Genomic DNA, 27,789 nt, shown 5'->3' on the forward strand with positions numbered 1-27,789 from the left:
GTAGAATAAGAAATATGTATTCTTTTTGCGATTAAATATAAACAAAAAATATTTTTGCAACAATTAAAATTTTTGAATCCAAAATTTCGCAACTAGCAATAAGTATTATCAGCTTAGTCTTATAACTTATTAGAGCATTGTATGTTTAAGTGGGTCATTTGTTACTTTGTTGTTTTCCCCCTTTCTTTGTTTATCTTGATAACATTGTGCATGTATTTTTTTATGGGTAAAAGGCTAAATTTCATTACCACTAACAAAGAATACATGGAACAAGTTTAAGTTATGTGAAGGAAAACCACAATAACTTACTGGCACTAAGAAAGTGTGCAAGGGTGCTAACCTAATTTCACAACTAAATTTAAATATGAAGATATATAAAAATAGGATAATAACATTTTCAAAGTAATATTAGAATGCAATTAGGTTAGCATTCCAAAAGTAACTATAGTTAATGATACTTCAAATTTCACTCAGTTGATGAGGCTCCAATTTTTATTTTTGCTTACCCAAGTAATTTTCAATATCATGGTTTTTATTCTTAGATAAAAAAATCTCACTCTTATAGAATAGGTTGAATCTCACTTTTATAAGTATTACAATGCACATGAATTTTTTCATTATTTTATAAATTGTAGTGATCATTATATTGCATTATCGTAGTTGATGTAGAATTAAAAAATAGAGTACACATTGGATGAACAACAAGTAATAAATGATCAAAGAAATAAAATATATTATACATTCTCATCGTTTGCATAAGATTTTTTTATGTCCAAAGTTGTTTTTTTTTTACATCATTAAATTCTTTTTAGATAAAAGGAATTCATATTTTGCCGAATTCTCTTGTTCGTTTGATCTTTCATATTTCAATCTCGTTTAAATTTTGATATACTAATTTCACATATTTTGATCACTAGTGAGGATGCTCTCCAAATGGTTTACACTTACATATAGGGATAAAATTGTCATATTTTTATATTTTTAGGATAAAAATATCAAATCATATTATATTTTTCTCTTATTTTAAATGTACTTATTTCTCCATTAATGGAGAGAATCTCAACTCTTTAATGACAAGCCAATATGCTTCGTATAAAATATATTTCACTTAGGTCTCCTATAAATAACAATAATAGAATATAAAAGGAGAGAATATATTGCAATATGTAAACTTCTTTTATTCAAAATTTATTTTAAAAATATTATATAATTAAATTATTTATAATTCTCCTTAGGTGATATATGCTTAATTTTCTTTAAGCAAGATTTTCGATTCAAATCTTGCGGTAGAAAAAATATCTACTGAAAGAGTTAAATACACATACTTGTAGATGTCCCTAATTCAAATAAGGATACCTACAGGAAACCATCAAAATTATTTAATATTCAAATTAGAGACCCAAATTGTTTTTTCGCATTGGTCAACAATATGTGAGAACTGACACTAGTGAGAGGAAAATGCACGTTGTGGCTGAACTTTTTGAATAGGATGTAATTAAACGAGAACCAATATTGGGTTCTCCTCCATGCATTTTATGAGCATGATGATGCTTCAATTAATTATTATTATATACATGAAAGCAAACTATACCTATCCAGTTAAGGAAGTTCTGGTGATGATTTTACAGCTAGTTAAGTGCATGAGTTTGCAGCTGGACATGACAGAGAGGAGAGAAGAACATTTTCCGACACTTGTTTCCTAAATTCCAAAGGCTCGAATGTAGTTTAAAAGTTAAAACCATTTTAGAATTTACAATTAAGAAGCAGGAACCAATGCGAGCATACAATTAGTCATAAATTTAAATACGCAATAAATTTACGGACACAAGTTAAATACGAAATTCTAACTCTAATACAAATTGAAGAGAACCAAGATCAGATTGGCAAAATCAAACTAGAAGAAAAGCCAAAATACTACAATATAGTTTCCCTACATTCCACCACCAAGCACACTGTGTCAAGTGCATCAAGTGTCAATGAATCGGATATCGAAGGTGTGAGGATGTATCTGCCATACATTTAACGCTGCATACTCCTCCAAACACTCCTTCAACTGGGCTTCGCTGTACACCTGTTAGACAAGCCAAACAGTTGTGCACTCAGAACTCAAGATTATTATTATCTAGATCACTTTTTTTAAATTGCACTCTATATCGGTATAACAATAGCAATTGTGGCTGCAGTGGCCGCACTTTTTCGCAATTGTAGTAAGCAATTGTGACCATAACTTCAATTTAAAACACTGATCTACATGGTAATTTTGCATTCCAATGTCAACAGACTGCTAAGAATAAATACTACTGCTAATACATCTAGTTGACATCAACATGATTGAGAGAAAATTGATACAAAACTTAGGAAAATTATATTTTGGGTATAATCAGGAAAGGTATTAATTCAAGGAAATAAAATTAACTCTTCAAGTATGACGAAGAAATCATTTTGTACAATGCAGCAAAATAGACAGTGTTCAACTTTGAGTAGTATGAACTTACTGTCCTAGATATCCAATTCAGTGCTTCAGTATAGCTGACATCCATTCGGTTACTTCTAGCAGCTCCATCTCGCAGTATGGAGTAAATATCAGATATGGGATCCAGACCAGATTTCTTGCGCTCTTCAGAGTATAGAGAGAATTTTGACATCTGCATTAACCTCAGTGCCTCATCAACATCACTCTGTGCAACAGTTTCTGAGAAACGGAGTCTTGCCAGAGCCTGTTAAGAAATTACTCAATGAATAATATTACATCACATGATTAAAGTAATATATAGATACTTACTGCTTCAAATTTATACTAAACCATACGGTTACTGCACCTTGGATGATATATGCTATGGCCTAATTAATGCTCTACTTCAGCCCTTCTAAACTTTATTTCTACGTATATACAAAAGAAATTCACGAACAACAAGAAAATATGCAAACAAAAAAAGACTTACAGCTGATATGCGGAGGATACTGAGCAGTGTTCTGATAGTCGTATAAGAATGGGGAGTAGTAGACTTGGCTTCTTCTTGACGAATGCTGGAGTATGCAGTAGCAATATATTCTTCCAGTTCCCTAGGGACAGTAGGAGATAATCTTCTTGCAGAAGATATATATGCCCTAGATAAAAGCAAACCATAATTTAGTTTGTACTGAACATTCTAACAAACAAGAGTGTTGACAAAGATCAATATTTAAAACCATATGAGCAGTCAGAATAACTATGGAATCAAATGAGCAAACATGTATGGGGGCATGCACTCAAGTCCAATCTTATAATAGTAAAATGAAAAGCAGTTAGTAATCCTTCTGTACTTACCGGAGAACAGATGGTTCAAGAGGACTGAATCCTAGAGCAGGAGACTCTCTATATTGGTGTACATGGACAATATGCCTAGCCATTTCAAGATCACTATCCATATCAGCTCGATCAAGGATTAACCACAGAAGATCAAATCGTGATAGGAGGGCGGGTGGAAGATTGATATTTTCCGCTGGAGTTCTTCGTAGATCATATCTTCCCCTTCATAATAAAATTTACATAAAATTAGATTTCGGAAGCACAATTTTGCATGCCTATAACATCTTGGCTGCCATCTTTAAGGTGGAAAAAATTACCATGCTGGATTAGCTGCAGCAAGTACAGCAGTCCTTGCATTCAGAGATGTAGTGATCCCAGCCTTGGCAATGCTAACAGTCTGCTGTTCCATAACTTCATGTATGGCTGTGCGATCTGATTCATCCATCTTGTCAAACTCGTCAATGGCACATATGCCCATATCTGCTAGAACCTGAAGTTCAGAATGCCCAGTCATAATCTTCACTTATTACTGACAAAATACTAGTTCAAAGGGTAATTAGATGAAAGCATGACTTAATTACCACCTTAACATTTCACTTTGCAAATATTGTCAACATTTCATCTGTGTTTTACAATATTTTCCTAGTGTTTTTTCAACCTTAAGTATAACATAAACAAAATACAGATGGAAGGAATTGCTACTCAAAAAGGAAGCTTGCATTACCAATGCTCCACCTTCGAGAACCATCTCATTTGTCACTGGATCTTTCATAACAGCAGCAGTTAGACCAACTCCACTACTTCCTTTGCCAGTGGTGTACACCCCCCTGGGTGCTACAGTTATTATGTGTTTAAGGAGCTGACTCTTGGCAACACCAGGATCACCCATCAAACATATATGTAAATCTCCTCTAATCTGCAATTAAATGAAGACTGCAGTAATTAGTAGACTAATTATTTTATGATGTATCATGCAGACAATAAAATCAAACAGAATGCAGTGCACAATAAGCTTAACAGCAAAAGGTAAGACCAGTAGTAATACTAGTATTGGAGGGAGAAGAAAAATATTCCAAACTCTAATTACTCACAGGTCATTAGCTATAATTTTATAAATGACATTGACATGTCTTAATCCTTACTAAATCAACATGATTTCTTCAACTAACAAGCTCCACCAAACATGTGCTATTCAATTTAAACATAGTTCATTACCTTCATCCCATCTTTCAACTTCCGGTGGGGAGCACCAACAAGAAGAAGCAGCAGTGCTTTTTTAATATCTTCATGTCCAAAAATTTCAGGAGCTAGTGATCTTGCCAACTTATTGTAGATCTCACCATCTTCTGCTAAACGTGCAATCTGCTCTTCCTCATCTCCTACTAGTTCATATCTATGACAGAATTAAATAATTAGGAAGCTGCTCTAATAAGATTAACTGGCATGTATGGTATAAGATTTCATTTTGTGCAAAGTAAGCAATGACAAAATTCAAGTGGACACAAAACAAAGTAGTGTATGAGGGAACACATCGTAGGCGAGCTGCTTATTTCTTTAAGGGCTCGTTTGGAGTTGGGTTTTGGGGGAAGGAAGGAAAGGGAAGGCTTAAGGGTCATCTCAAATGTATTTAATGACTCCTCCCAAGCCTTCCCCTTCCCTCCATTACACTTCAAAACCAACTCACTAACAGAACCCTAAAGAAAAAATGGATGAACTTGAATTTTTGGGTGGAGAAAAACTACTGTACTGAAAATGGGGTGAAAAAAAGTGCTAGCTGTTATCAATTAAGATCTGAAAAGTAACTTACTCTTCATATTTCTTCTTGAAATGGGTTACAGACATAGCCTCTAAGTAAGTATCAGCAACTAGGCCAGCACGCATTGCTCTAAAACCAGTGTAAGGTATAGGAAGAAAAATCCCAGACAACTCAACCACATCACCTGGAGCCACCTGACAATATAGAACGAAAAGATATAAACAGTAGTAGAAAATGAATATAGTTGTCAGCATGCCCATGTACATGCTTAATAACTTCACTTATTTGTTTGTATGGACATATCAATTATAAAGACGCTCAAACTTTAAATTTAGCACAATTTTAAGGTACTCATAGATAACCTTTGGTGTGGTAACTGTAAGACTATTGCCAGTTGGCAGGAAATTACCAACCTTTCTTGTAAGCTCTCCTCTGAAATGAACAGTCATTGTTCGTGGAATATGGCCTTTTGGAACATGTTCAGCTAACTCTTGAATTTTTGCCTGTAAGATAACAATATCACAAGTCTCTTGTGTTAAAATAAATAAGCAATTGTACAGAAATACATGAAAAAGAAGGTAATTAAGCATATATTAGGGCACATAATCCTGCAAAACATGGTTCTCCAGATAAACATATTTTGATAACTGAACCAGAGGAGAGTGCAAACCTCTTGAAATCTCAAAAACTTTGATGCTCTCAGTTGAAGGATGACATTCCCCTTATTTCTATTTGTTTTACAGCGCCTTGATGGACACTCGAACAAAGGCATGAAGACTCGAGCTGTTACTTCCTGGTCAAATTTCAGAAAGGCGAGAAAACCACAATGTCAAGGCTTGCTAGATAGTTGTAACTTATAACAGTTTCAACATTTTAGCCTAAAATCCTGGCAATCAAATCATAATCGCTGAGATAATATTTAGGAACCATGTTGAACTTCTGTACACCATGCTATGTAAATGTAAAACTCATATTTAGTCCTTTTACTTGTTTTCTTTCAGCCTTTAATATATATGAAGTGAGCAGTTCAAGCAGTTCTTTACATCAATTACCTGGTAAATTTCAAAACCACAATCCTCACATGTGTATACAGCCACCTGCATCAATGGTTTAACATCCGAGCAACGCGTCACTATACCAGATATCCTTACAAGCTGGCCAATGTAGGAAGACTTCACCTCCCTGATTGTAAATGGTCGTCCTTTTGAAGATGCTTTAATATAAACCTCACTGCAATTCAACAGGGTAAGATTAGGACTTTTATATAGGAACAAGTCTTAAGTATATAACCTACCACAACATCTGTTCACAAGTACAAATCATTCTTTAGACATTGATGCATTCTAAAACAAAGCCCCAAATCTTGTCAGTTACTTTTATCGTCATATTACTCTTGCCCTGGGAAACACGGATACAGTATGGAAAACATGTAAAATATGCCATGAACACATGGATACAACAAATTTTAGAAATTATAGGACACAGCAAAATTATGATACAAATATAAAATTAGCACCAAACTAACAACATCACAAATCTTAAATTAAAAGAAGGAGATAATGGTTTAACAATGAACACAAATCATTGTAAATATAACAAAATGTTAAACCCTAATCTACCTATTGCAGCATTCCTATCTAAATGATATAAAAATTAAAAAAAACTAGAGAAAATTATAAAATACAATTAGGGGTTTGTGAAAGTGTCCATGAAGTGTGTGACATGGCTATTATTCTGAAGTGTCCATGTTCCATAGCTCATGCCAATTGATGTTCATCCAAAACAAAACATAAAAACAAAATACATGAGTCATCATCTCCCATTGCTCTTATAGGAGTACTATAGCATTTATATATACAATCCCTACAACTCGAAAGCAAAGCGAAGAAACAAAGCTCACAAGTAGCGCTTAATTGCAGGAGGCATCTTCTGAAGTGGATCAGAACCATCAGCACCTTCTGCTCCTTCATCAGACCTTTGAGTCATCAAAATGTCATGATCATCATCGATAAAGTGCTCCGTAGACTCCGGCATAAGCTCATCAATAGCATCAGCAAAAATTCCAATGTACCTTCGCGTATTCTCAGTAACACGCCTCAAAAATTCCTCATCTAAATCCTTATACTGAAAAAAATACCAAAATTACAAAAAAAAACGATTAAATTTTAAAAACAATAAATGATTAACCAATACGCTAAAATAGAAGATGAATTTTAAATCTACGTTAATCAAATCCTCAAGATCGATTTCAACGGCACGAGTTTTGTGATTTGCAACGTCTTGCTGAAAAAGGAAAATAAATTAGGGTTAATGTTTTGCGGTTACTAACGAAAATTGGAAAATAATAAAAAATAGTGTGAAATTAAACTTACGAGGATGTTCAAGTATTTAGGCTCGCCATTGGAATCAGCGAAACCAGAAAGAAACTCCGTCGCCAAAACTGAAGAGGAAAATGAATGGATTTAAGTGAAGAACTCATAATATTGAATGAATCGAAGGGAATAGAAAAAGAAGGGAAGGAAATTTTGTTAGTTACCTTTGTCTGCATTGAAATCGAAGCCCTTGGAATTCATGTTTTGGAAGATGGAGAAGAGAGAAAGAGAGAGCGGCGGAAAATGAAAGTGAATGAGAGTGGGAGTTTAGCGCCAAACTATAAAAGAACAAAGTTTTGGCGGGAAAAAGGAGGAGTGAAGTCAGAGACGTGGATATGCTGTGATCGGGTGCACGGTAATGTACAATAGAACGCTGAAACAAAAAATAAAAGTAACGTGTACAAAACAAAAAATGTCACTTTAATTTTTTTATTTGTTTCACACGGACGTTGGTTCAAATGATATATATTTGATTCCCTTATTGATAGTAAAAATGTTCACTAAAAGAGTTAGCCTACATATTTATGAATATTTCCGTCTTAGACAGAAATATTACTTTAATTTAACTTAACTAATTTTCACCCAAGAGATACGTGGAAGATAGAGATGGTTTTGAATCTTCAGCACTCGATATTAAAAACAACATGTTCAACGTATTTTGATTTTATAAGAAAAAATCATTCCTTTTTTTTTTTTGTTTCTTTGACTAAACTTGTTTTAAAGAGTAACAAGTAGGAAAGAAGAAAATGTCAACTATCTTTACAGTTTAAAATCTATGCACTGATGATATAATTATCCATTATTGATTTGTAATATTTTTATTTGAAAGTTAATAATAATTAACATATCAATGATAGAAATTTGTTGATAGTGTATATATTAAATACATAACTTTAATGAAATATTGTGATATTCAAGCTAAAAATGAATTTGAAATGATATGTATAGAATAGTTTAACATTTTTGTAAGTTGTTCTTTTTTGCATTTTATTATTCATTACTTCCCACCTAGGTGAGTCTACAACAACTGGCACTTCTAATAGTTTAAGTGAGAGTTGTTGAATATTTGAGTTATAATTATAATCGTTGCTAATTGTTTCATACCTAAGATTTTTCAATAATCCATCTATCATATTTAATAGTGTTTGCTTTATTCAACGTTATCGATTATTTTGTGTCTTATATTTAACAGTATTCATTACATAAACATTGTTAAATACAAATTCTGACATAGTAAATTAGATAAAAATGATAATAATATTGATGACAGTTGCATAAACTTTAAATTGCAGCGGATGATTTCCCATATGGGTGACAATTGGATGAATATGGATTTGAATCACAATAGATGAGTGGAAAGTCATCCACAAATCCATATAAATCCATAAAATCACATTTTTAAACTATTCAATTCATCAATATCTAATAGATTCCAACAAATTCATTTCATCCATATATCTATTTTAATGGATTTGATGGATATTCAATTCATTTTTTTAAATTTGAACTAAAACATTTTTTAAAGGTAAAAGATTCTTTTAAAAATTATTATTTAATAAAAAATTAAAAATCAATTTAAAAACATTTTCAAACAGTGTTTTTACTTTTTAAAAAATCCCAGTATTTAAATTTACATGTTAAAGCTCTGAACGACAATAATGTAGGTGATGTCATATATACTGTATTTTGCAATCATGCATTTTTTCTTATGCTCAATCATTACACAAAAATGTTATATCAATCCTTATTTAAACTTTTTGAAAGAATGCTTTAATAAAAATGATAATAATGTTGAAGGAATCCTTTTGTTAGAAAGAGAGTAGTTTATATCGCTGATATCAAAACCGGTTTGTGTCGTCAGTCTAACCAGTAAACCGATGAACCATCTTAATATTGTTACGATACAACATTTATATTGACTATGCAATTATACCAGTAGAAATTGATCATACTGACTGATTTTCAATTGAACCGTACTAGTCATACCAGCTGATTTTATTCAATTATTTCTTTAATAAAAATGATTTACTTTTTACCAAAATATTGGTATAGATGATCAAACACATAACCACTATATTTTTCATACATATAAAACATGATCTACGATATACATTTTTAACAAATGATATAAATAAAAATAATTATTTTCTTCTTTATTGATTTTTCAATATTTATAATAGTATAAAATATATGTATATCTAATTTCACTGGTATACATTTTAATTAGTGAACAACTGGTTAAACCATAATACAAATACTCTGTCTGGTTTGATGATTGATATAATATTGATAATATTGATTTATATTTTACAAGTTGAGCTTCCATGTTGCTTTATAGGAAAAATATAGTTTTGTTTTTATTTTTTGGATAGATTGAATATCTATTAGATATAATAGATATATTTGAATCTATCCATTATCAACACTATTCATTGAATTATATTCATTGACTCTAAAGAATGAATTTAGATATATTTAATTTGAATGGATTTTAGATAATTTTATCACCTCCCATACTTTGTCTTCCGTGAGAAATATTTCATCATTGAGAATTCAGTTAAAAGGCAATAGGAGTGAAAATAATAGCCATAATTGTTCTCATGAAATGTCCTTTCGAAAAATGTACTTGGAATTATCACTTTCCTCATCTAGATATAGAACATTGCCCCCTAAGTCTAACCCCGAAGCGAAAACTACTATAATTTAAAGTTGTTCTATTTAACCAATTATTGAAAAATCTCGCATTTTTAATAAAGGTAACACTAGATATAGATCATCCAACCTTTTTAACCTCTCTTATCTTAGGTAGGTGGAATGTTGTTTGAGTTGGGTAGGAACTATTTTGTGTGACAAAACTCTCCCAACACAATTAATTGCATTATCATATAATAGAAATAAAGGGGTACATATATGTTGTCATACAATTTGTGTCACTTCATGTATCATGGACTTGTGATTGGTCAAAAAATATATATTTAAGTTAAATTTTAATTATTAAATATTTTTTTCATCAATCAAAAGTTTATGACACATGGGGTGACACAAACTATGAGACAACATATGTGCTCCTAAAATAAAGACTTTTGATTAAGTTAGAACGACCTTATATTTTTTTTTTTGTATAATGGAAATAAAGCCAAACAAAAGAAAATTAAAACAATGGAGAGAGGTCTACATCTAAGATATGGTTGGGAGCAGTGTTGTGAAACCCGAGTCGGACGTCAAACCGACAGAGGTCCCGTATTAGGTTTAACCGGTTTAAACGGTTAAACCGTCCGGTCTGACCGGTGATTTTGTACATAATTAATAATTTTTATTTATAAATATATAGTTATATATAAATGTAAAACTTTATATAATTAATAATTATGTATAATATATTGAAATAATACCTTTTTATCTTTTTCTGGACCGTAGTAAAACAAAATATTAGAATATTGTCCCATTTTTTTTATTTTTAAGTGAGCCGTCCGGTTTACTTCCCGGGTTAATCCGGTTTAACCGGGTTTAACATGGTCGGACCGGATTTTTTCCGGTTCAAAGCGGTCCAACTCTCATTCGGTTAAGACAGCAAACCAGAGCCGTTTTCAAGTCCGGTCAGCGGTCAGACCGGTCGGACCGTCCGGTCCGGTCCGGTTCCAACAACACTGGTTGGGAGTCTTGTAGAGTTGTCGATGAGGTCTTGATAGTGTAGGTGAATACGATCCAAGTTTAGCCATAAAATTTATTACTTTGTCAGTCTCTCGGGCAACAAACTTTACTTTCACCTTCCAGGAGAGACAACCAAGTACGAACAATGGAGACAACAAGCAAAATATTGTGATGGAATAACTTGTGTTGGAATTCAGAAACCAAGTTCCTTTGGTTTCTCTTTACTGCATTACTTGCAGAACACGAAAGAGAAGAAAAGAAGAGAGTGAGTGAAAAAATCTTGAGGAGATTAGAGAGGAGAGAATTTGAGAGAAGAAAAAGAAAGAAAAGGAAAGTAATTCACTGATTTTCAATGTATTCAATGCACACACATATCAAGCTTGATCAATTCTATCTATAGAAACTCATAACTAATTTGGTTGTTATGATTTCTATTTATAGTAATGTGCAAAACTAACTCAATCATCCTATACAAATAAGCTATGAATTACAAAACAATTACTACAAAATCAACCACTTGCACCACTTCCAAATGGTTACTACAAAATCAACAACTTGCTCCATAGCCAAGAGCGCGGCTGGAATAGGAGATCGTACTCCAAAGTTGGCGGAAAATCCAAACAACCAACAACCCTCTAATTGATAATGAAGGAGTATTATTGTTGAGTAGGAGGACTATATTTAATAAAGCTCTCTTACCAAAATGTTTAATGTGCTTTCTTAAAAACTCATACTAGATATATGATTAATTGAGAAAAATCCCATACTAATCTTGAATGGGGATTAGCTGTCCCACTTTTTGGTGTCTCATTGTATCCCAATCCAATATAAATTTGACACGTACTTGAAAAGAAAATGAAAAAAATATATAAAATAATATTTTTATGTAACTTAATGAGATATAATTGGCTTGGAACATATGGATAAGAACTTTTGGGACAGAGGATCTTGATTCATTAATCTTAGCTAATCTAATGTGGGTATAACTTTCTGGATCTCATATCCTGTGCCACACTCCTTTTATCGATCAAAAAATAATTTTCTTATTGAAATATCCAACACCTTAATAATTGTGTATTTTATGTGTAAAAATGTTAAAATTATCTAATAAATTCTTCAACCCAACGCTCTTATTATAGTCGTTCATATAGTACACAAATTTATTTGAAAGATATAATATATAGAGTTTGGTGTAATGTTACTATGTTAGCCATTTCATTTATAGAATGAAATTCTTGATGTTACATTTCTCTTTCTCTGTGTACCAGCTTAACGATGTTTTATGAAATACCTACTTATGAAATACCTACCTAAATGTGTTAGTATGATAATTATTAAAAAATTAAGTAAAGTAGTGTTATTTATTATTAAACAAATTCCTATTTAATTGGTATATATACATAAAAAAAATTGATTCAGATAATTAGGATTCTTGCAGGAACACAAGAATCTAGATTCTTGTCTGAATTCAGCAGCACTAGTAAAGACTATAAATTAAAAAATTAAACATGTGTTATTTTTTATATTTTTGTTTTATTATTATTGATGTGATAAGATCTAGAATATAATTTTACTGAGTATTTAATAAACCAGCACAACAGTTTTCACCATAAAATTATTATTAAACAATAAACTAAGCTCCAGTTTTCAACATGTACTACTCCAATGATTATCTGTAATCTACTTCTCAATTTGATTTTATTTCATACATCATGTTCTTTAATTTAGCATCACTAAACTCATAAAAACAACCACTTAATCATCACTATATAATAAAACAACATCAATCAAGTTTTAATTTACCACACAAATTTAGCTATATAAACATTAACATCAAACAACGGACAAATTTAGCTATATAGATCGAACGACGCTATAACGATATACAAAGATAAACATTGAACACTCATCATGTCCATGGTTATTCTAATACAACACCAACCTTGGATGAAACTGAAATAATATCAGTTATCATAAGTTTTGCACTCAATGGTTTCTGGGTTATCCTTACAATAATTCTCCAATGGATCAGATAACTCCTTACTCCTATCCCTTGCATGGCTCGCCGCCGCACTCAGCTCCTCCACCTCATCCCACGCCGCCACACATTCACCGCTAGTTGGGTCATCAGAACAAGTTTCCTTTGCATTCTTTATACTCTCTTCAACCTTCTGTGATATTCTTTCTGGAGCAGCGTAAACTATTGTAGTAGCTGGTCTCATGCTAAGTAAACGTGGGAGTTTGATGAGTTGAACGTTTTGTGGTGATTCTGATGATTTGAAAAGAACCTTGGGGAGTGAAAGGGTAGTTCCAAAAGCCATTGTTGCCATGGTTTCTAATGTTTTTTCTTCTTCTATGTTGCACTGTTTTTTTGTCTTGTGTAGGGTTTTTGTATGATGAAATGAGAGTGTGTGAGAAGATTATATGAGTGAGGGTGGTGGGTGAAGATTTGTGTACACAGATTTCTTATCTAGTTATAATCAATTATGTTCCTCCACGTACACGATGCAATATATACTGCAAACCTTCTTTTCCTTTATAATAATACAACCCGTACTACATATTCAATTTTTATATATATATATATATATATATTATATTTTATGTATGTTTAAGATAATATTTAATTTAAGGTAAGATATATGATTAATTAATGTATTGGTGATAGTTGTTTATGATTATATAGTTTTTTGTAAAAATTAAATAATGTTAAGGGCAATATAGGAAATGAAAATTACGAATTTATTTCATGTTTTAGTTTTATATATAGTATAGAAGTATAGATGATACAAATGTAGGAGTATCTATATTGAAAATTTTATAGTATATTTATACGTATTTGATAATATAAAAATTTATATATAGTTATTGTATTATTTATTATTAATTTGTATTAATTTTTTTGAAAAATTAATGATACTTGAAATGAAAAGTGGATGATGAATTGGTAATGTATATATTCATCTTTCATAGCTTTATATTATATGCACTTTGAATTTAAAATTATACTTTTACTTTACCTTTTTACACCATGCTATCATCTTTTAAGTTTGTTTGCTCATTAGGTGAAAAAGTGGAATACCAAAATATTATATTTTGTAAAATCATACAATTTTATCTTTCAAAATCACTTCCAAAAAATTAATAAATTAATATAAGAAGTATATTATTACCTTTTCACTCTCAATGAGTGTACCATTTTCCTTTTTCTCCATCTATTGTATCGTTCGTTTCTATTTATTCTTTCATTTCCATTTATCTTCGTAATTGTAGAATCAAGTCATCACAAAACTTATTAGTTATTGTTTTTCTTTATGAAATTGAATCTCCATTAGAACATATACAAATAGCATTTGTTTTCACTATAAATTAATCGTCCAACACCTCTATGATCTTAAAGACCATAAACACTTGTCTTAATTATATTTTCCAGCATTATGAGGTTAGATTTCACGAATGAGACCGACTGTCCCACTTTTTTGTGTCTCATCGTGTCCCAATTCAATGGAAGTTTGACACATACTTGAAAAAAAAATTAAAAAAATATAACATAATATTTTTATATGATTTTATAAGATATGATTGGCTTGGGACATAAAGACGTGAAGATTTTGAGACAAAAGATCCTAATTCAGATTTCAGTAGTTGGTATCATAGCTCAATATTTCTAAACCTGATATCACATAAAGGAAGTCATTTATCAAATCATTGACATAAACATTGCTCTAGCATTATATTATTGGCAAAACTTAATTTATATATATTAGAGAACAATCAATTAAAATAAAAGTCCTTTTTCAATTGACAAGTATAAAAATGTTTTTACCTTGTCCTAACCTCTTTAGAAGTTATTACTTTTTTGGTATGTCAATCATGTACTCATATATTAAATGGATAAATTTTTCAACCTCTAAAATGGGTTAAACCCATGGAGATATCTAGCACAATTGGCTGAAAAGTCAATATAAGGTTGAAATGAAGTCGATGGCTAAAGATTAAAAATTCTAAAGGCTAAATAATAATAAACTATTTTATTGAATTGGAAGTATTTAGTAAAAGTAGTTGAAGAATTAGTTGATAAATATAAAATAATGTAAAAATAAAGATGATTATGGCACATAGTCATAAGTGTTAACTTACTTGTTGGAGTGACTTCTAAAATCTAAGGCTTCAAAATTTGTAACTTTTCCAAAAGAATCCCTCAGCCATATAGTTTTTATTCATAAAGCTTGGTTAGGTAAGAAGCTTAGTTTATTTAAAAAAAAATTCGTATATCATGAAAAAGAAGACGTATTCAAGTTCATGAGTTAATATATTTACAATGTTTTTAGCGTTAGAGATTATAATCATAATTAAAAAGCAAAATTTATATCAAACACATGATGGAATAATATTGAGATCCAATAATGGGAAGATAAAATACAAAATATAAAACAAATAAAAAATCTTATGTGTGTCCCTATGTCAACTAATAGCTAGTTTGCATATCAATGTCCTATGAGACAAATAATAAGAAGGACTAACTTTTTTAATATTTTCAGAGAAAAAGATGCATGTACAAATAATATGTATGAGTTTTATACATTATTATTGAATCATTCATCACTGATTTTTAATTATTCTTTTAAGGAAAAAATTAATCTAAATGAATATTGAGCAGTGAAATGTGTGTATAAATCTTTACACTATAATTATATATATTTTACCTTAATATCTTTACACTCTTAACATCTAGTTTATGTTTATGAGGATGTTCAAAAAAAGATAACTTCATGGACTTTTTATTTTATTTTATATTTTACTAATTTGATCTTCTATGCCACTTGCACTAAAGTTTTTTGGTACTACAAATACAAAGGGTATGATACAAATAACTAATTCTTTATTTTTGAATCCGAATTCAAAGCTAACATAATTCTAAATGTTGGTTGATTTATTTTTTGAATCCGAACTTGAAGCTATTTCGATCAAACCAATATTTGAACATAAATATGACCTTATATCTGATTAAATATAATGCTAATTCTTTTAGACTCGAAAGGTATTTCTCACTATATATAGAATGTATTAATTATTCTGAGATACATAATTATCTCTTCCAATAACTATCACTCAAATGAATTAAACTCTTGAAGATCCTAAACCGATTACATATAATACTCAGCCCTTAAGACTCAAAAGGTATCCCTCATCTTATCTCATTAAGCAAAAAAAAAATAATCCTAAGGATTAGTTTTTCTTTTTTATTTTATCAATTATATTTCTTCATCTTTTTGCATGAACCTAATATCTTTCTTTCAGATAAATAACTCTCTCTCAACAAACATAATGAATTAAATCTTTAACTTTTTTGTCATCATGAAATCAGGTGGGTCCCTATCCAAATGGACCAAGAACGAGGATTAGTTCATACTCCATACGGATACCCACACAAAAAAGCTGGGCACTTATTCGGTAGGAGAGTGGTGGATAATAAAGGGGAGAATGAGAAAATATACGAAGAAGTAATACTCTATCTTCTTATCAATGATGCGACTTCACCAAGTTTATACTCGCTTCTCTCTCCGCCATTTTTCTCTACCATTATCTTCTCTTCCTTCTCTTCTTCATCATCATCAACTTCCACACTCACTTTCTCTCACTCCAAAAATCACTTCAACAAATTTCACTCCCGTCATGCTTACGTCACGCTTCCGCAATTTAGCACCATTAACTTCTTCTTCTTATTCTTCTGCTGCTGTTGAAGATGCATCTGGTGGAGCTTCCAACGGCGTCGTTTCTTCATCTAATTATACTGATTATGAAGAAGGTTAGCTCTATTTTATGCTGTCAAAGTTATATTCACTTCTTTGTTATATGCTTAATTTAAAAAAAAAAAACAGCTAGGTTAGTTTCATAATAACGTAGTTTAAAATCTGTTTTAGAATATGTTACACCTAGCAATGAAATGTTTCGTTAAAACATTATTTTACACTGATAGTAATGGTGTTAAAAGATTTTGAAGTAATTAATAATGTTTTAAATTGCGGTCGTGGTTGCGGTTAACAATCGTGAACAATTTGTGAGAAAATGCCTTAGCGGTCATGTTGCGGAGACTTCGAAACCACAATATTGCGGCTGTGTTGCATACCACAATTTAAAAGACTAGTAATGACATTAAACATGAATTACACTTATCTCCCTAATCTTTGACTTAATTTGTTCTAGGTGATAAACTTGTACGTTCAGTTGTCTACTTAAGCAAAATCAATGTATCAAGAGTTTTGTTGTATTTTTAAATTATTATTTTAATGACTATAGGGTGAGCCGGTTGTTTGCCTTGTGACCTGAAGGTCATGGGTTGAAATCCTGAAAAATGTCTCTCTGCTTGCAAGTATAAGGTTGTGTACATCTAACCTTCACAGACTCTCCAATAGGTGAGAGTCTCGTGCACTGGGACATCGTTTTTAATGATTAATCAACTTCTTATCAATTGTGCTTACATAGCCTATACAATAGAGATATCACTCTACTTTTGACACTCTTCTTGTTTCAGAAATTACATTGATATCTCTTGTAGTTAGGAATGATTGTGTGATTTTTCTGGACATGTGGTATGCTGAAAGAGAGATAAACACAAATGTTATAAAAGAAATTTCACAAACGGAAATGGATCCCCTGCTCTAGTGTTTCTTTCTTGTCATATGGTTGTGTGAAGGGGATAAATTAACATAAGATTCTAAAAGAAATTTCATAAAATTTAACTGAACCCATTATTCTAATATCCCTGTTTATCTCTCTCATTCATATGGCAACATGACAAAAAATGCACGAGAGGATACATTCCTATTGACACTATAAACCTCAAGGGATTAAGTGCAATGAAAGCATGGGTAAGTGTAATGTTAACATGAACCACAAGGGTGGTTGTTATAATTTCTGAAACAAGAGGTATGTGGACTGCCGAGTGTAGTTAATCGAATGTTAAGAGAAATTACTGTCATTTTCTCTGTAGATTACAATAGTTGTCGATTCATATCCACATTTATTTTATTGTGTAGATTACAATATTTTTTCTGGTTTCCGACATTAATTTTGATTAATTAATGTTAGATGAGGCAAGTTTAGGAGCAGGGTATCGTGTTCCTCCACCTGAGATCAAGAATATTGTTGATGCTCCACCTGTTCCTGCATTGTCATTTTCACCATATAGAGACAAAATTATTTTTCTCAAGCGTAGAGCTTTACCTCCATTAGTAGAATTAGCAAAACCAGAAGAAAAACTGGCTGGTATACGTATTGATGGAAACTGCAATAGTAGGAGTCGTATGTCATTTTACACCGGAATTGGGATCCATCAAATTCTTCCCGATGGTAAATTAGGGCCAGAGATTGCAGTGACTGGTTTCCCTGATGGTGCAAAGATAAATTTTGTCTCATGGTCTCCTGATGGTCAGCATTTATCCTTTAGCATTCGTGTTAATGAGGAGGATAATAATATCAGTAAATTCAGAGTATGGATTGCAGATGTGGAAACAGGGGAAGCTAGACCTTTGTTTCAGTCACCTAATGTATATTTGAATGCAGTTTTTGACAATTATGTTTGGGTGAATGACTCTACATTGTTAGTTTGCACCATTCCATTATCTCGTGGTCCTCCACCAAAGAAACCGTTGGTTCCCGGTGGCCCAAAAATTCAATCTAATGAGCAGAAAAACATTGTTCAAGTAAGAACATTCCAGGATTTGCTGAAGGATGAATATGATGAAGTTTTATTTGACTACTATGCTACCTCACAGCTTGTTTTAGTTTCTCTGGATGGTGCAACAAAGGATATTGGCCCACCAGCTGTTTATACTTCTATGGACCCTTCCCCAGATCATAAATACCTTTTGATTAGTTCAATTCACAGGCCATACTCTTTTATTGTACCTTGTGGAAGATTTCCGAAAAAGGTAGAGTTATGGAGTGCTGATGGAAAATTAATCAGGGAGCTTTGTGACCTGCCCCTCGCCGAGAACATTCCAATTGCATTCAACAGTGTGCGAAAAGGGATGCGTTCCATTGATTGGAGAGCAGATAAACCATCAACACTTTACTGGTACATATTTTATTTTTTTAATCTTAGATCTTATATTTTCTGTTGGGGCATGTGCATTAGGGTCAGTGCAGATTACTATAATTTATTGTTAAATATATTACTGTAATTTAATTAAGCTTATACTATAAAGCATGTACTTTTTTATCTTGACATTTTAAATATGCATTTGTAATTGTTTTACTGCTTTCTCTTAGTAATCAAGTAAAGTTCACTGACATAGAAATGGTACTAAGCACACAGTTTCTAAGAGCAACCATTCAGGTGTATAGCCAAGTGTGCCTGTATGCATGCATCTATGTATCACATAATATCCACTTAAGGGCACAAACACACACTGGATTCATGAATTTAAGTGTGGAATTATTTATTGTTGTTGATTCAGAGATTATAATTAAAATTATATATTACAGAAGATCATGATCCTGCAACAATAGATTTCCCTTGCAAGAAAACATGGGATGGTGATCTTGCATCTAACATCATATACATATTTGAGGTCTGTGCTCATGCAAGATTATGCTCAGACATTTTCAGTTAGAGGCTTATGTTCTTTAATTTTATTTTACAAATGAATTCATGTCGCTGTTCAATGTGGATTGCACATGGTTGTTTTTTCCAACCGACTTATTAAATTTTATGGATAGTTTTTATCTTCTCATCATATGCAATTCTCTTAATTAATGTCCCATCCTCTATTCTCAAACAAACTTAAGATGTCCTTTATTTAAAATAAAAAGCCAAATGTTTTCCCTGCATTTCCGTGGGTCTGTTTTGCGATTTCTTTATCAGTGACAACTGACAACTGCTTCATTTGAGATCTCTAGGGCAGAAACTCAAGATGGTGGTGATGCAAAGGTGGAAATTTCTCCTCGTGATATAATTTATACACAGCCTGCTGAACCATTAGAAGGTGAACAGCCAGTGATATTTCACAAGCTTGATCTCCGCTATGGGTACGGATACATGCTATTGATTTACATTCGCTTCCTCTCTATATATTTATCTACACCTCAGTGGATTTACAATGATATTATTGGATCCTTTTCTGAATTTAGTTGTTCCTTTTTAGCATTTCAAATGGGTTGCCAAGGTTTATAGTTAATACAAGTCTGAATGCCAAGTATTAACCATTTCCAAATTATATTTCCTGATGTTGTATTTGCTATTCATCTCTATTTACATGGTTGATCATCATGACCAACTTTGGTTTGCATGCCACTTCCATAGTCTGACTAATATTATAATCATTCTTGCAAAGAATAATCTAAGGTGATATTTGTATTTATGCCTATCACATGCCATGATGCCATGAGGATCTCTGTAGCTAAGGAAATTCCTTACTGTATCTGTGGGAAACTTCTCTCTTTCCTCCTTGTTTTTGGTGGTGGAGATTGAACAACAAGTTGGACACAATAATCTTGTGCAACTAATATCGTCTAAACCTTTTGTGAAAGAAAACCTAAAATATTTATTGATGTTCTTGTTTTTTTCCTTATCTACAGAGGGATTTCTTGGTGCGATGATTCACTGGCTTTGGTGTATGAATCTTGGTATAAAACACGGCAGATAAGAACATGGGTTGTCCCTCCTGCATCTGAAGATGTGACTCCACGCATCCTATTTGATCGATCTTCAGAAGATGTGTACTCTGATCCTGGATCTCCCATGTTGCGCAGAACTAAAGCTGGAACATATGTTATTGCCAACATACAGAAGGAAAGTGATGAAGGAAGATATATTATACTGAATGGAGCTGGTGCTACACCAGAAGGGAACATCCCATTTCTTGATCTGTTTGACATGTAAGTATCTCAAGACTTATAACACTTTTCCCTGTATGCTCTCATAGATTCTCATTTATGCTTTGGTGGATTAAACCAAAATGTTGCAGAAATACAGGTAAGAAGGAGCGAATCTGGGAGAGCGAGAAGGAGAAGTATTATGAGTCTGTTGTGGCTCTAATGTCTGATCAGGAAGAAGGGGATTTGAATTTAGATCAGCTGAAAATACTGATTTCAAAAGAGTCAAAAACTGAAAACACCCAATTTTACCTTGTCAGCTGGCCCGAAAAAAGTTTAGTTCAGATTACCAATTTCCCTCATCCATATCCTCAGCTTGCGTCATTGCAGAAAGAGATGATCAGGTATCAAAGAAAAGATGGGGTTCAACTGACTGCTACATTATACCTGCCACCGGGTTACAATCCATCCACTGATGGCCCTTTGCCATGTCTGGTATGGTCTTACCCAGGAGAGTTTAAGAGCAAAGATGCTGCTGGACAAGTTCGTGGTTCTCCAAATGAATTTCCTGGGATAGGTCCTACATCAGCCCTTCTTTGGCTGGCAAGAAAGTATGATTTGTCTTTTCTAATTCTCCGTGTTGTTTGACTATTTTTTATTTAGCATTAGTTTACTTAGTTACTATGTTCTTCATTCAATATATTGTTTAGGTTAAATAAGCTTGACTGTTCTTTGATGACTTAAAATTCCGCAGGTTTGCAATTCTATCTGGACCTACTATTCCTATTATTGGTGAGGGTGATGAGGAGGCAAATGATAGGTAAATTCATTGTGATATTGTTATAGTTGTGGGATTCTTACCATATACTTGTGACGAAATAATTGTTCTCAATCGCCATGAGTTCTTTACTCATCTTCATTCTCATTCTATTCAAATTAGAGTTTCAAATATTTTGACTCATTTGAGGGGCTTTGGTTTCTTTTGTTGATTTCTTCTTCAGTTTGTTCAATTTTTGTGTGAAGTAATCATACCACATAATTAATAAAGGTTTTAATTTTTCTGATTATTAACCAAATTTCTACTAACCAGTTATGTAGAGCAATTAGTTGCAAGTGCAGAGGCTGCGGTGAAGGAAGTTATTCGGCGTGGGGTAAGCTTTAATTTTATTGTGTGGAGTAAATAAAGTAATAAATCCAATATAAATATTGAAGTGAAGCCATTGTGGGTTGTCACATCTAGGTAGCTCATCCAAAGAAAATAGCTGTTGGAGGACATTCCTATGGTGCTTTCATGACTGCCAACCTTCTCGCACATGCGCCTCATCTTTTCTGTTGTGGAATTGCTCGTTCTGGTGCTTACAACAGAACACTCACTCCTTTTGGTTTTCAGGTACTGCGTATAATGGATTCTTTTTTCTTCCAATGACTAATGCTAAATATTTTCCATAAATTGTCTTTTCGTTTGTCTCACAATTTCCTTTTAATCTTCTTCCATGCCCAATTCTTTTAGAAATGCTTATGTCCCATACCACATTTACCTTGTGTAGAATGAAGTCAGAACTCTTTGGGAGGCCACTAATACTTACGTAGAGATGAGCCCTTTCATGTCGGCTAATAAAATTAAGAAGCCTATTTTACTTGTCCATGGGGAAGAGGACAATAATTCAGGAACATTAACCATGCAGGTAAGGGAGAAATTTCTACTTCATCCATTCTCATTAAACTTTGATCAGTTATTGCAGTCAGACTAACATTTGTCCTTGTATGCAGTCAGATAGGTTTTTCAACGCTTTGAAGGGTCATGGCACTCTTTGTCGACTTGTGATTCTGCCTCACGAGAGCCATGGTTATAGTGCCAGAGAAAGCATCATGCATGTCCTTTGGGAAACAGATAGATGGCTGCATAAATACTGCGTGTCAAACACTTCTGATGTTGGTGAAGATCATGATACTGGCTCAGTCAAAGAAAATGATAACAAAGGAACTACAGATGCTGAAAGCAAAGTCGTTGCTACTGGTGGAGGTGGCAGCAAAGAGGGTTCTGATCTAGAGTATGGTGGATTCCACTCTCTGCCAAGGTCGTCCTTGTGGTAAAATCTTTATCCTCTAAAGTTTTTAATCCAAAATAAAGTACCTTTTACTGAAAGTTAATAATTATTTCTTAGTAATGATTAATTTGTGAACGGTAAACCCCGGTATAGGATTGGACATATTCTTATTATCTGAAGATTAGAATGCCATCATGCCTGTTGCTATTTTATTTTAATATACTCAAGTTTGACATCTTAAGGCGGGCTCTCGTTATAAGGAATTGTTGGAAAGTAAAAGATGCTCTTTAATCCTGGGTCAAAGATAATTGCCTGATCCGCCAGGCTTTTGTGGAGGGGGCAGGAATTTAAGACAAAAATAGTAAAACATTTCAATGATATTGCTGGTTATTTTTTCCACTATACAAGTATTTTACGCCAATCTTTTACTTTTGTAGAAGAACTCGTGGATCTTTGGCTTCCAAGGACTAGAATTGAAGCATCCAAATTGCATGTGGTCATGTAGAAGACAGAGGAGCTAATAGCCCTTCACTGTGAGAATGGAACATAATCAAATTGACAAGGATCATTTACATTGCAAGTATGGGACTCCATCATATCATGTAGTCCTTTATAAAAGCATCTATAGCATTGCTGGTGCTATGGCAAATTGCCATAATCATATCTTACATGATTTTACAGTGATATTTAATCTGTTAATCGTGTTTTCGGAAGGGTCCTTAGCGGCTGAGCCGAATAATTTGACAAAGTAATTTAAATATATACTTGAAGAATAACCAAACCACCACTTGTTCTTCTTCCTATGCAGCTGTATGGACATTTTTCCTATCTTACCTTCCTACTTGTGGAGTTCTGGTTATTTTGATTGTATCTGCTCTATGAGCAAACATGTATTTTAGTCTCTGAAAAAGTATTGGCCTCAAAAGTAGATTGAGAGATGAAAACTCAAAAAAATCTTAGTCCCTAAAACCATCAAATACTCATCAGGGTCTACTATGGGTATGAGATGTTCAAAGTAAATATGCATATTATTCACATACCTATTACTTTTAGCATCACCCATTATTAATGTCATTATCCCTACTAATAACTCTACATTCTGATTCTATGTAAAAGGTTATTACGCACTAAACAAAACATACTTGACCAGGGGTTGATACAACAAAAGTGATCATTGTGCAACGTTGGTCATAAATAATCAAATGAACGACATAGAATAAATAGAAGACAATAGAATTTGTTAACGAGGTTAGGTATCACTATGACCTCTGAGAGACAATGGACCACATCACACAATCTTATCTAATTCTTGTATTGATATGATGTTATCTCTGCCCTTAAATGATTTGATATACTATGATCTCATCTTATAAAAATTTTGTGTTTGAAAATGACTCCAAAATATTAATAATAACCATAAATGACAAAATATTAAACTATATATATAAATATAAGGATTCAAACCATAATATTTGTCATTCTGAGGATAATACATTTGAATTATATAATCACCACTGATTTACTTATATCATATAAGGTTATCTGAATTATGCAGATAAGAACATGGGTTGTCCCTCCTGCATCTGAAGATGTGACTCCACGCATCCTATTTGATCGATCTTCAGAAGATGTGTACTCTGATCCTGGATCTCCCATGTTGCGCAGAACTAAAGCTGGAACATATGTTATTGCCAACATACAGAAGGAAAGTGATGAAGGAAGATATATTATACTGAATGGAGCTGGTGCTACACCAGAAGGGAACATCCCATTTCTTGATCTGTTTGACATGTAAGTATCTCAAGACTTATAACACTTTTCCCTGTATGCTCTCATAGATTCTCATTTATGCTTTGGTGGATTAAACCAAAATGTTGCAGAAATACAGGTAAGAAGGAGCGAATCTGGGAGAGCGAGAAGGAGAAGTATTATGAGTCTGTTGTGGCTCTAATGTCTGATCAGGAAGAAGGGGATTTGAATTTAGATCAGCTGAAAATACTGATTTCAAAAGAGTCAAAAACTGAAAACACCCAATTTTACCTTGTCAGCTGGCCCGAAAAAAGTTTAGTTCAGATTACCAATTTCCCTCATCCATATCCTCAGCTTGCGTCATTGCAGAAAGAGATGATCAGGTATCAAAGAAAAGATGGGGTTCAACTGACTGCTACATTATACCTGCCACCGGGTTACAATCCATCCACTGATGGCCCTTTGCCATGTCTGGTATGGTCTTACCCAGGAGAGTTTAAGAGCAAAGATGCTGCTGGACAAGTTCGTGGTTCTCCAAATGAATTTCCTGGGATAGGTCCTACATCAGCCCTTCTTTGGCTGGCAAGAAAGTATGATTTGTCTTTTCTAATTCTCCGTGTTGTTTGACTATTTTTTATTTAGCATTAGTTTACTTAGTTACTATGTTCTTCATTCAATATATTGTTTAGGTTAAATAAGCTTGACTGTTCTTTGATGACTTAAAATTCCGCAGGTTTGCAATTCTATCTGGACCTACTATTCCTATTATTGGTGAGGGTGATGAGGAGGCAAATGATAGGTAAATTCATTGTGATATTGTTATAGTTGTGGGATTCTTACCATATACTTGTGACGAAATAATTGTTCTCAATCGCCATGAGTTCTTTACTCATCTTCATTCTCATTCTATTCAAATTAGAGTTTCAAATATTTTGACTCATTTGAGGGGCTTTGGTTTCTTTTGTTGATTTCTTCTTCAGTTTGTTCAATTTTTGTGTGAAGTAATCATACCACATAATTAATAAAGGTTTTAATTTTTCTGATTATTAACCAAATTTCTACTAACCAGTTATGTAGAGCAATTAGTTGCAAGTGCAGAGGCTGCGGTGAAGGAAGTTATTCGGCGTGGGGTAAGCTTTAATTTTATTGTGTGGAGTAAATAAAGTAATAAATCCAATATAAATATTGAAGTGAAGCCATTGTGGGTTGTCACATCTAGGTAGCTCATCCAAAGAAAATAGCTGTTGGAGGACATTCCTATGGTGCTTTCATGACTGCCAACCTTCTCGCACATGCGCCTCATCTTTTCTGTTGTGGAATTGCTCGTTCTGGTGCTTACAACAGAACACTCACTCCTTTTGGTTTTCAGGTACTGCGTATAATGGATTCTTTTTTCTTCCAATGACTAATGCTAAATATTTTCCATAAATTGTCTTTTCGTTTGTCTCACAATTTCCTTTTAATCTTCTTCCATGCCCAATTCTTTTAGAAATGCTTATGTCCCATACCACATTTACCTTGTGTAGAATGAAGTCAGAACTCTTTGGGAGGCCACTAATACTTACGTAGAGATGAGCCCTTTCATGTCGGCTAATAAAATTAAGAAGCCTATTTTACTTGTCCATGGGGAAGAGGACAATAATTCAGGAACATTAACCATGCAGGTAAGGGAGAAATTTCTACTTCATCCATTCTCATTAAACTTTGATCAGTTATTGCAGTCAGACTAACATTTGTCCTTGTATGCAGTCAGATAGGTTTTTCAACGCTTTGAAGGGTCATGGCACTCTTTGTCGACTTGTGATTCTGCCTCACGAGAGCCATGGTTATAGTGCCAGAGAAAGCATCATGCATGTCCTTTGGGAAACAGATAGATGGCTGCATAAATACTGCGTGTCAAACACTTCTGATGTTGGTGAAGATCATGATACTGGCTCAGTCAAAGAAAATGATAACAAAGGAACTACAGATGCTGAAAGCAAAGTCGTTGCTACTGGTGGAGGTGGCAGCAAAGAGGGTTCTGATCTAGAGTATGGTGGATTCCACTCTCTGCCAAGGTCGTCCTTGTGGTAAAATCTTTATCCTCTAAAGTTTTTAATCCAAAATAAAGTACCTTTTACTGAAAGTTAATAATTATTTCTTAGTAATGATTAATTTGTGAACGGTAAACCCCGGTATAGGATTGGACATATTCTTATTATCTGAAGATTAGAATGCCATCATGCCTGTTGCTATTTTATTTTAATATACTCAAGTTTGACATCTTAAGGCGGGCTCTCGTTATAAGGAATTGTTGGAAAGTAAAAGATGCTCTTTAATCCTGGGTCAAAGATAATTGCCTGATCCGCCAGGCTTTTGTGGAGGGGGCAGGAATTTAAGACAAAAATAGTAAAACATTTCAATGATATTGCTGGTTATTTTTTCCACTATACAAGTATTTTACGCCAATCTTTTACTTTTGTAGAAGAACTCGTGGATCTTTGGCTTCCAAGGACTAGAATTGAAGCATCCAAATTGCATGTGGTCATGTAGAAGACAGAGGAGCTAATAGCCCTTCACTGTGAGAATGGAACATAATCAAATTGACAAGGATCATTTACATTGCAAGTATGGGACTCCATCATATCATGTAGTCCTTTATAAAAGCATCTATAGCATTGCTGGTGCTATGGCAAATTGCCATAATCATATCTTACATGATTTTACAGTGATATTTAATCTGTTAATCGTGTTTTCGGAAGGGTCCTTAGCGGCTGAGCCGAATAATTTGACAAAGTAATTTAAATATATACTTGAAGAATAACCAAACCACCACTTGTTCTTCTTCCTATGCAGCTGTATGGACATTTTTCCTATCTTACCTTCCTACTTGTGGAGTTCTGGTTATTTTGATTGTATCTGCTCTATGAGCAAACATGTATTTTAGTCTCTGAAAAAGTATTGGCCTCAAAAGTAGATTGAGAGATGAAAACTCAAAAAAATCTTAGTCCCTAAAACCATCAAATACTCATCAGGGTCTACTATGGGTATGAGATGTTCAAAGTAAATATGCATATTATTCACATACCTATTACTTTTAGCATCACCCATTATTAATGTCATTAT

At 33.0% G+C, this 27,789-nt stretch overlaps 3 protein-coding genes across 6 annotated transcripts; 1 reads left to right on the forward strand and 2 right to left on the reverse strand.

Moving 5' to 3' along the window:
* Window positions 1,725-7,749, reverse strand: LOC109331732 (DNA replication licensing factor MCM7). Its single transcript, XM_019566415.1, has 15 exons — window positions 7,582-7,749; window positions 7,418-7,485; window positions 7,269-7,328; window positions 6,946-7,169; window positions 6,098-6,275; window positions 5,716-5,838; window positions 5,459-5,548; window positions 5,097-5,239; window positions 4,505-4,682; window positions 4,014-4,205; window positions 3,607-3,779; window positions 3,308-3,511; window positions 2,943-3,108; window positions 2,496-2,717; window positions 1,725-2,071 (listed from the first exon to the last, which is right to left on the reverse strand). Exons 1-15 carry the CDS (start codon window positions 7,616-7,618, stop codon window positions 1,967-1,969), a joined length of 2,163 nt encoding a protein of 720 aa, XP_019421960.1. The 5' UTR covers window positions 7,619-7,749; the 3' UTR covers window positions 1,725-1,966.
* Window positions 12,896-13,459, reverse strand: LOC109331765 (calvin cycle protein CP12-2, chloroplastic-like). Its single transcript, XM_019566479.1, has one exon. It carries the CDS (start codon window positions 13,396-13,398, stop codon window positions 13,033-13,035), a length of 366 nt encoding a protein of 121 aa, XP_019422024.1. The 5' UTR covers window positions 13,399-13,459; the 3' UTR covers window positions 12,896-13,032.
* On the forward strand, window positions 16,527-27,655 carry LOC109331699 (probable glutamyl endopeptidase, chloroplastic). Of its 4 annotated transcripts, XM_019566392.1 has the most exons (12): window positions 16,527-16,877; window positions 18,161-19,148; window positions 19,973-20,101; window positions 20,651-20,722; window positions 24,499-24,726; window positions 24,816-25,274; window positions 25,418-25,483; window positions 25,754-25,814; window positions 25,904-26,053; window positions 26,211-26,348; window positions 26,434-26,753; window positions 27,149-27,655. In XM_019566392.1, coding segments are annotated over exons 1-12 (2,895 nt in total). In that variant the 5' UTR covers window positions 16,527-16,594; the 3' UTR covers window positions 27,150-27,655. The 4 variants fall into 4 exon arrangements, with proteins under 4 accessions (XP_019421937.1, XP_019421923.1, XP_019421929.1 ...); XM_019566378.1 differs by lacking the exon at window positions 27,149-27,655 and having other exon boundaries at window positions 26,434-26,757; XM_019566384.1 differs by lacking the exons at window positions 24,499-24,726; window positions 24,816-25,274; window positions 25,418-25,483; ... (3 more) ...; window positions 26,434-26,753; window positions 27,149-27,655 and adding exons at window positions 21,040-21,498; window positions 21,642-21,707; window positions 21,978-22,038; ... (2 more) ...; window positions 22,658-22,977; window positions 23,373-23,879 and having other exon boundaries at window positions 20,651-20,950.

This window comes from Lupinus angustifolius, chromosome LG02, assembly GCF_001865875.1.
Source record: "Lupinus angustifolius cultivar Tanjil chromosome LG02, LupAngTanjil_v1.0, whole genome shotgun sequence".
Classification (NCBI taxonomy): Eukaryota; Viridiplantae; Streptophyta; class Magnoliopsida; order Fabales; family Fabaceae; genus Lupinus; species Lupinus angustifolius.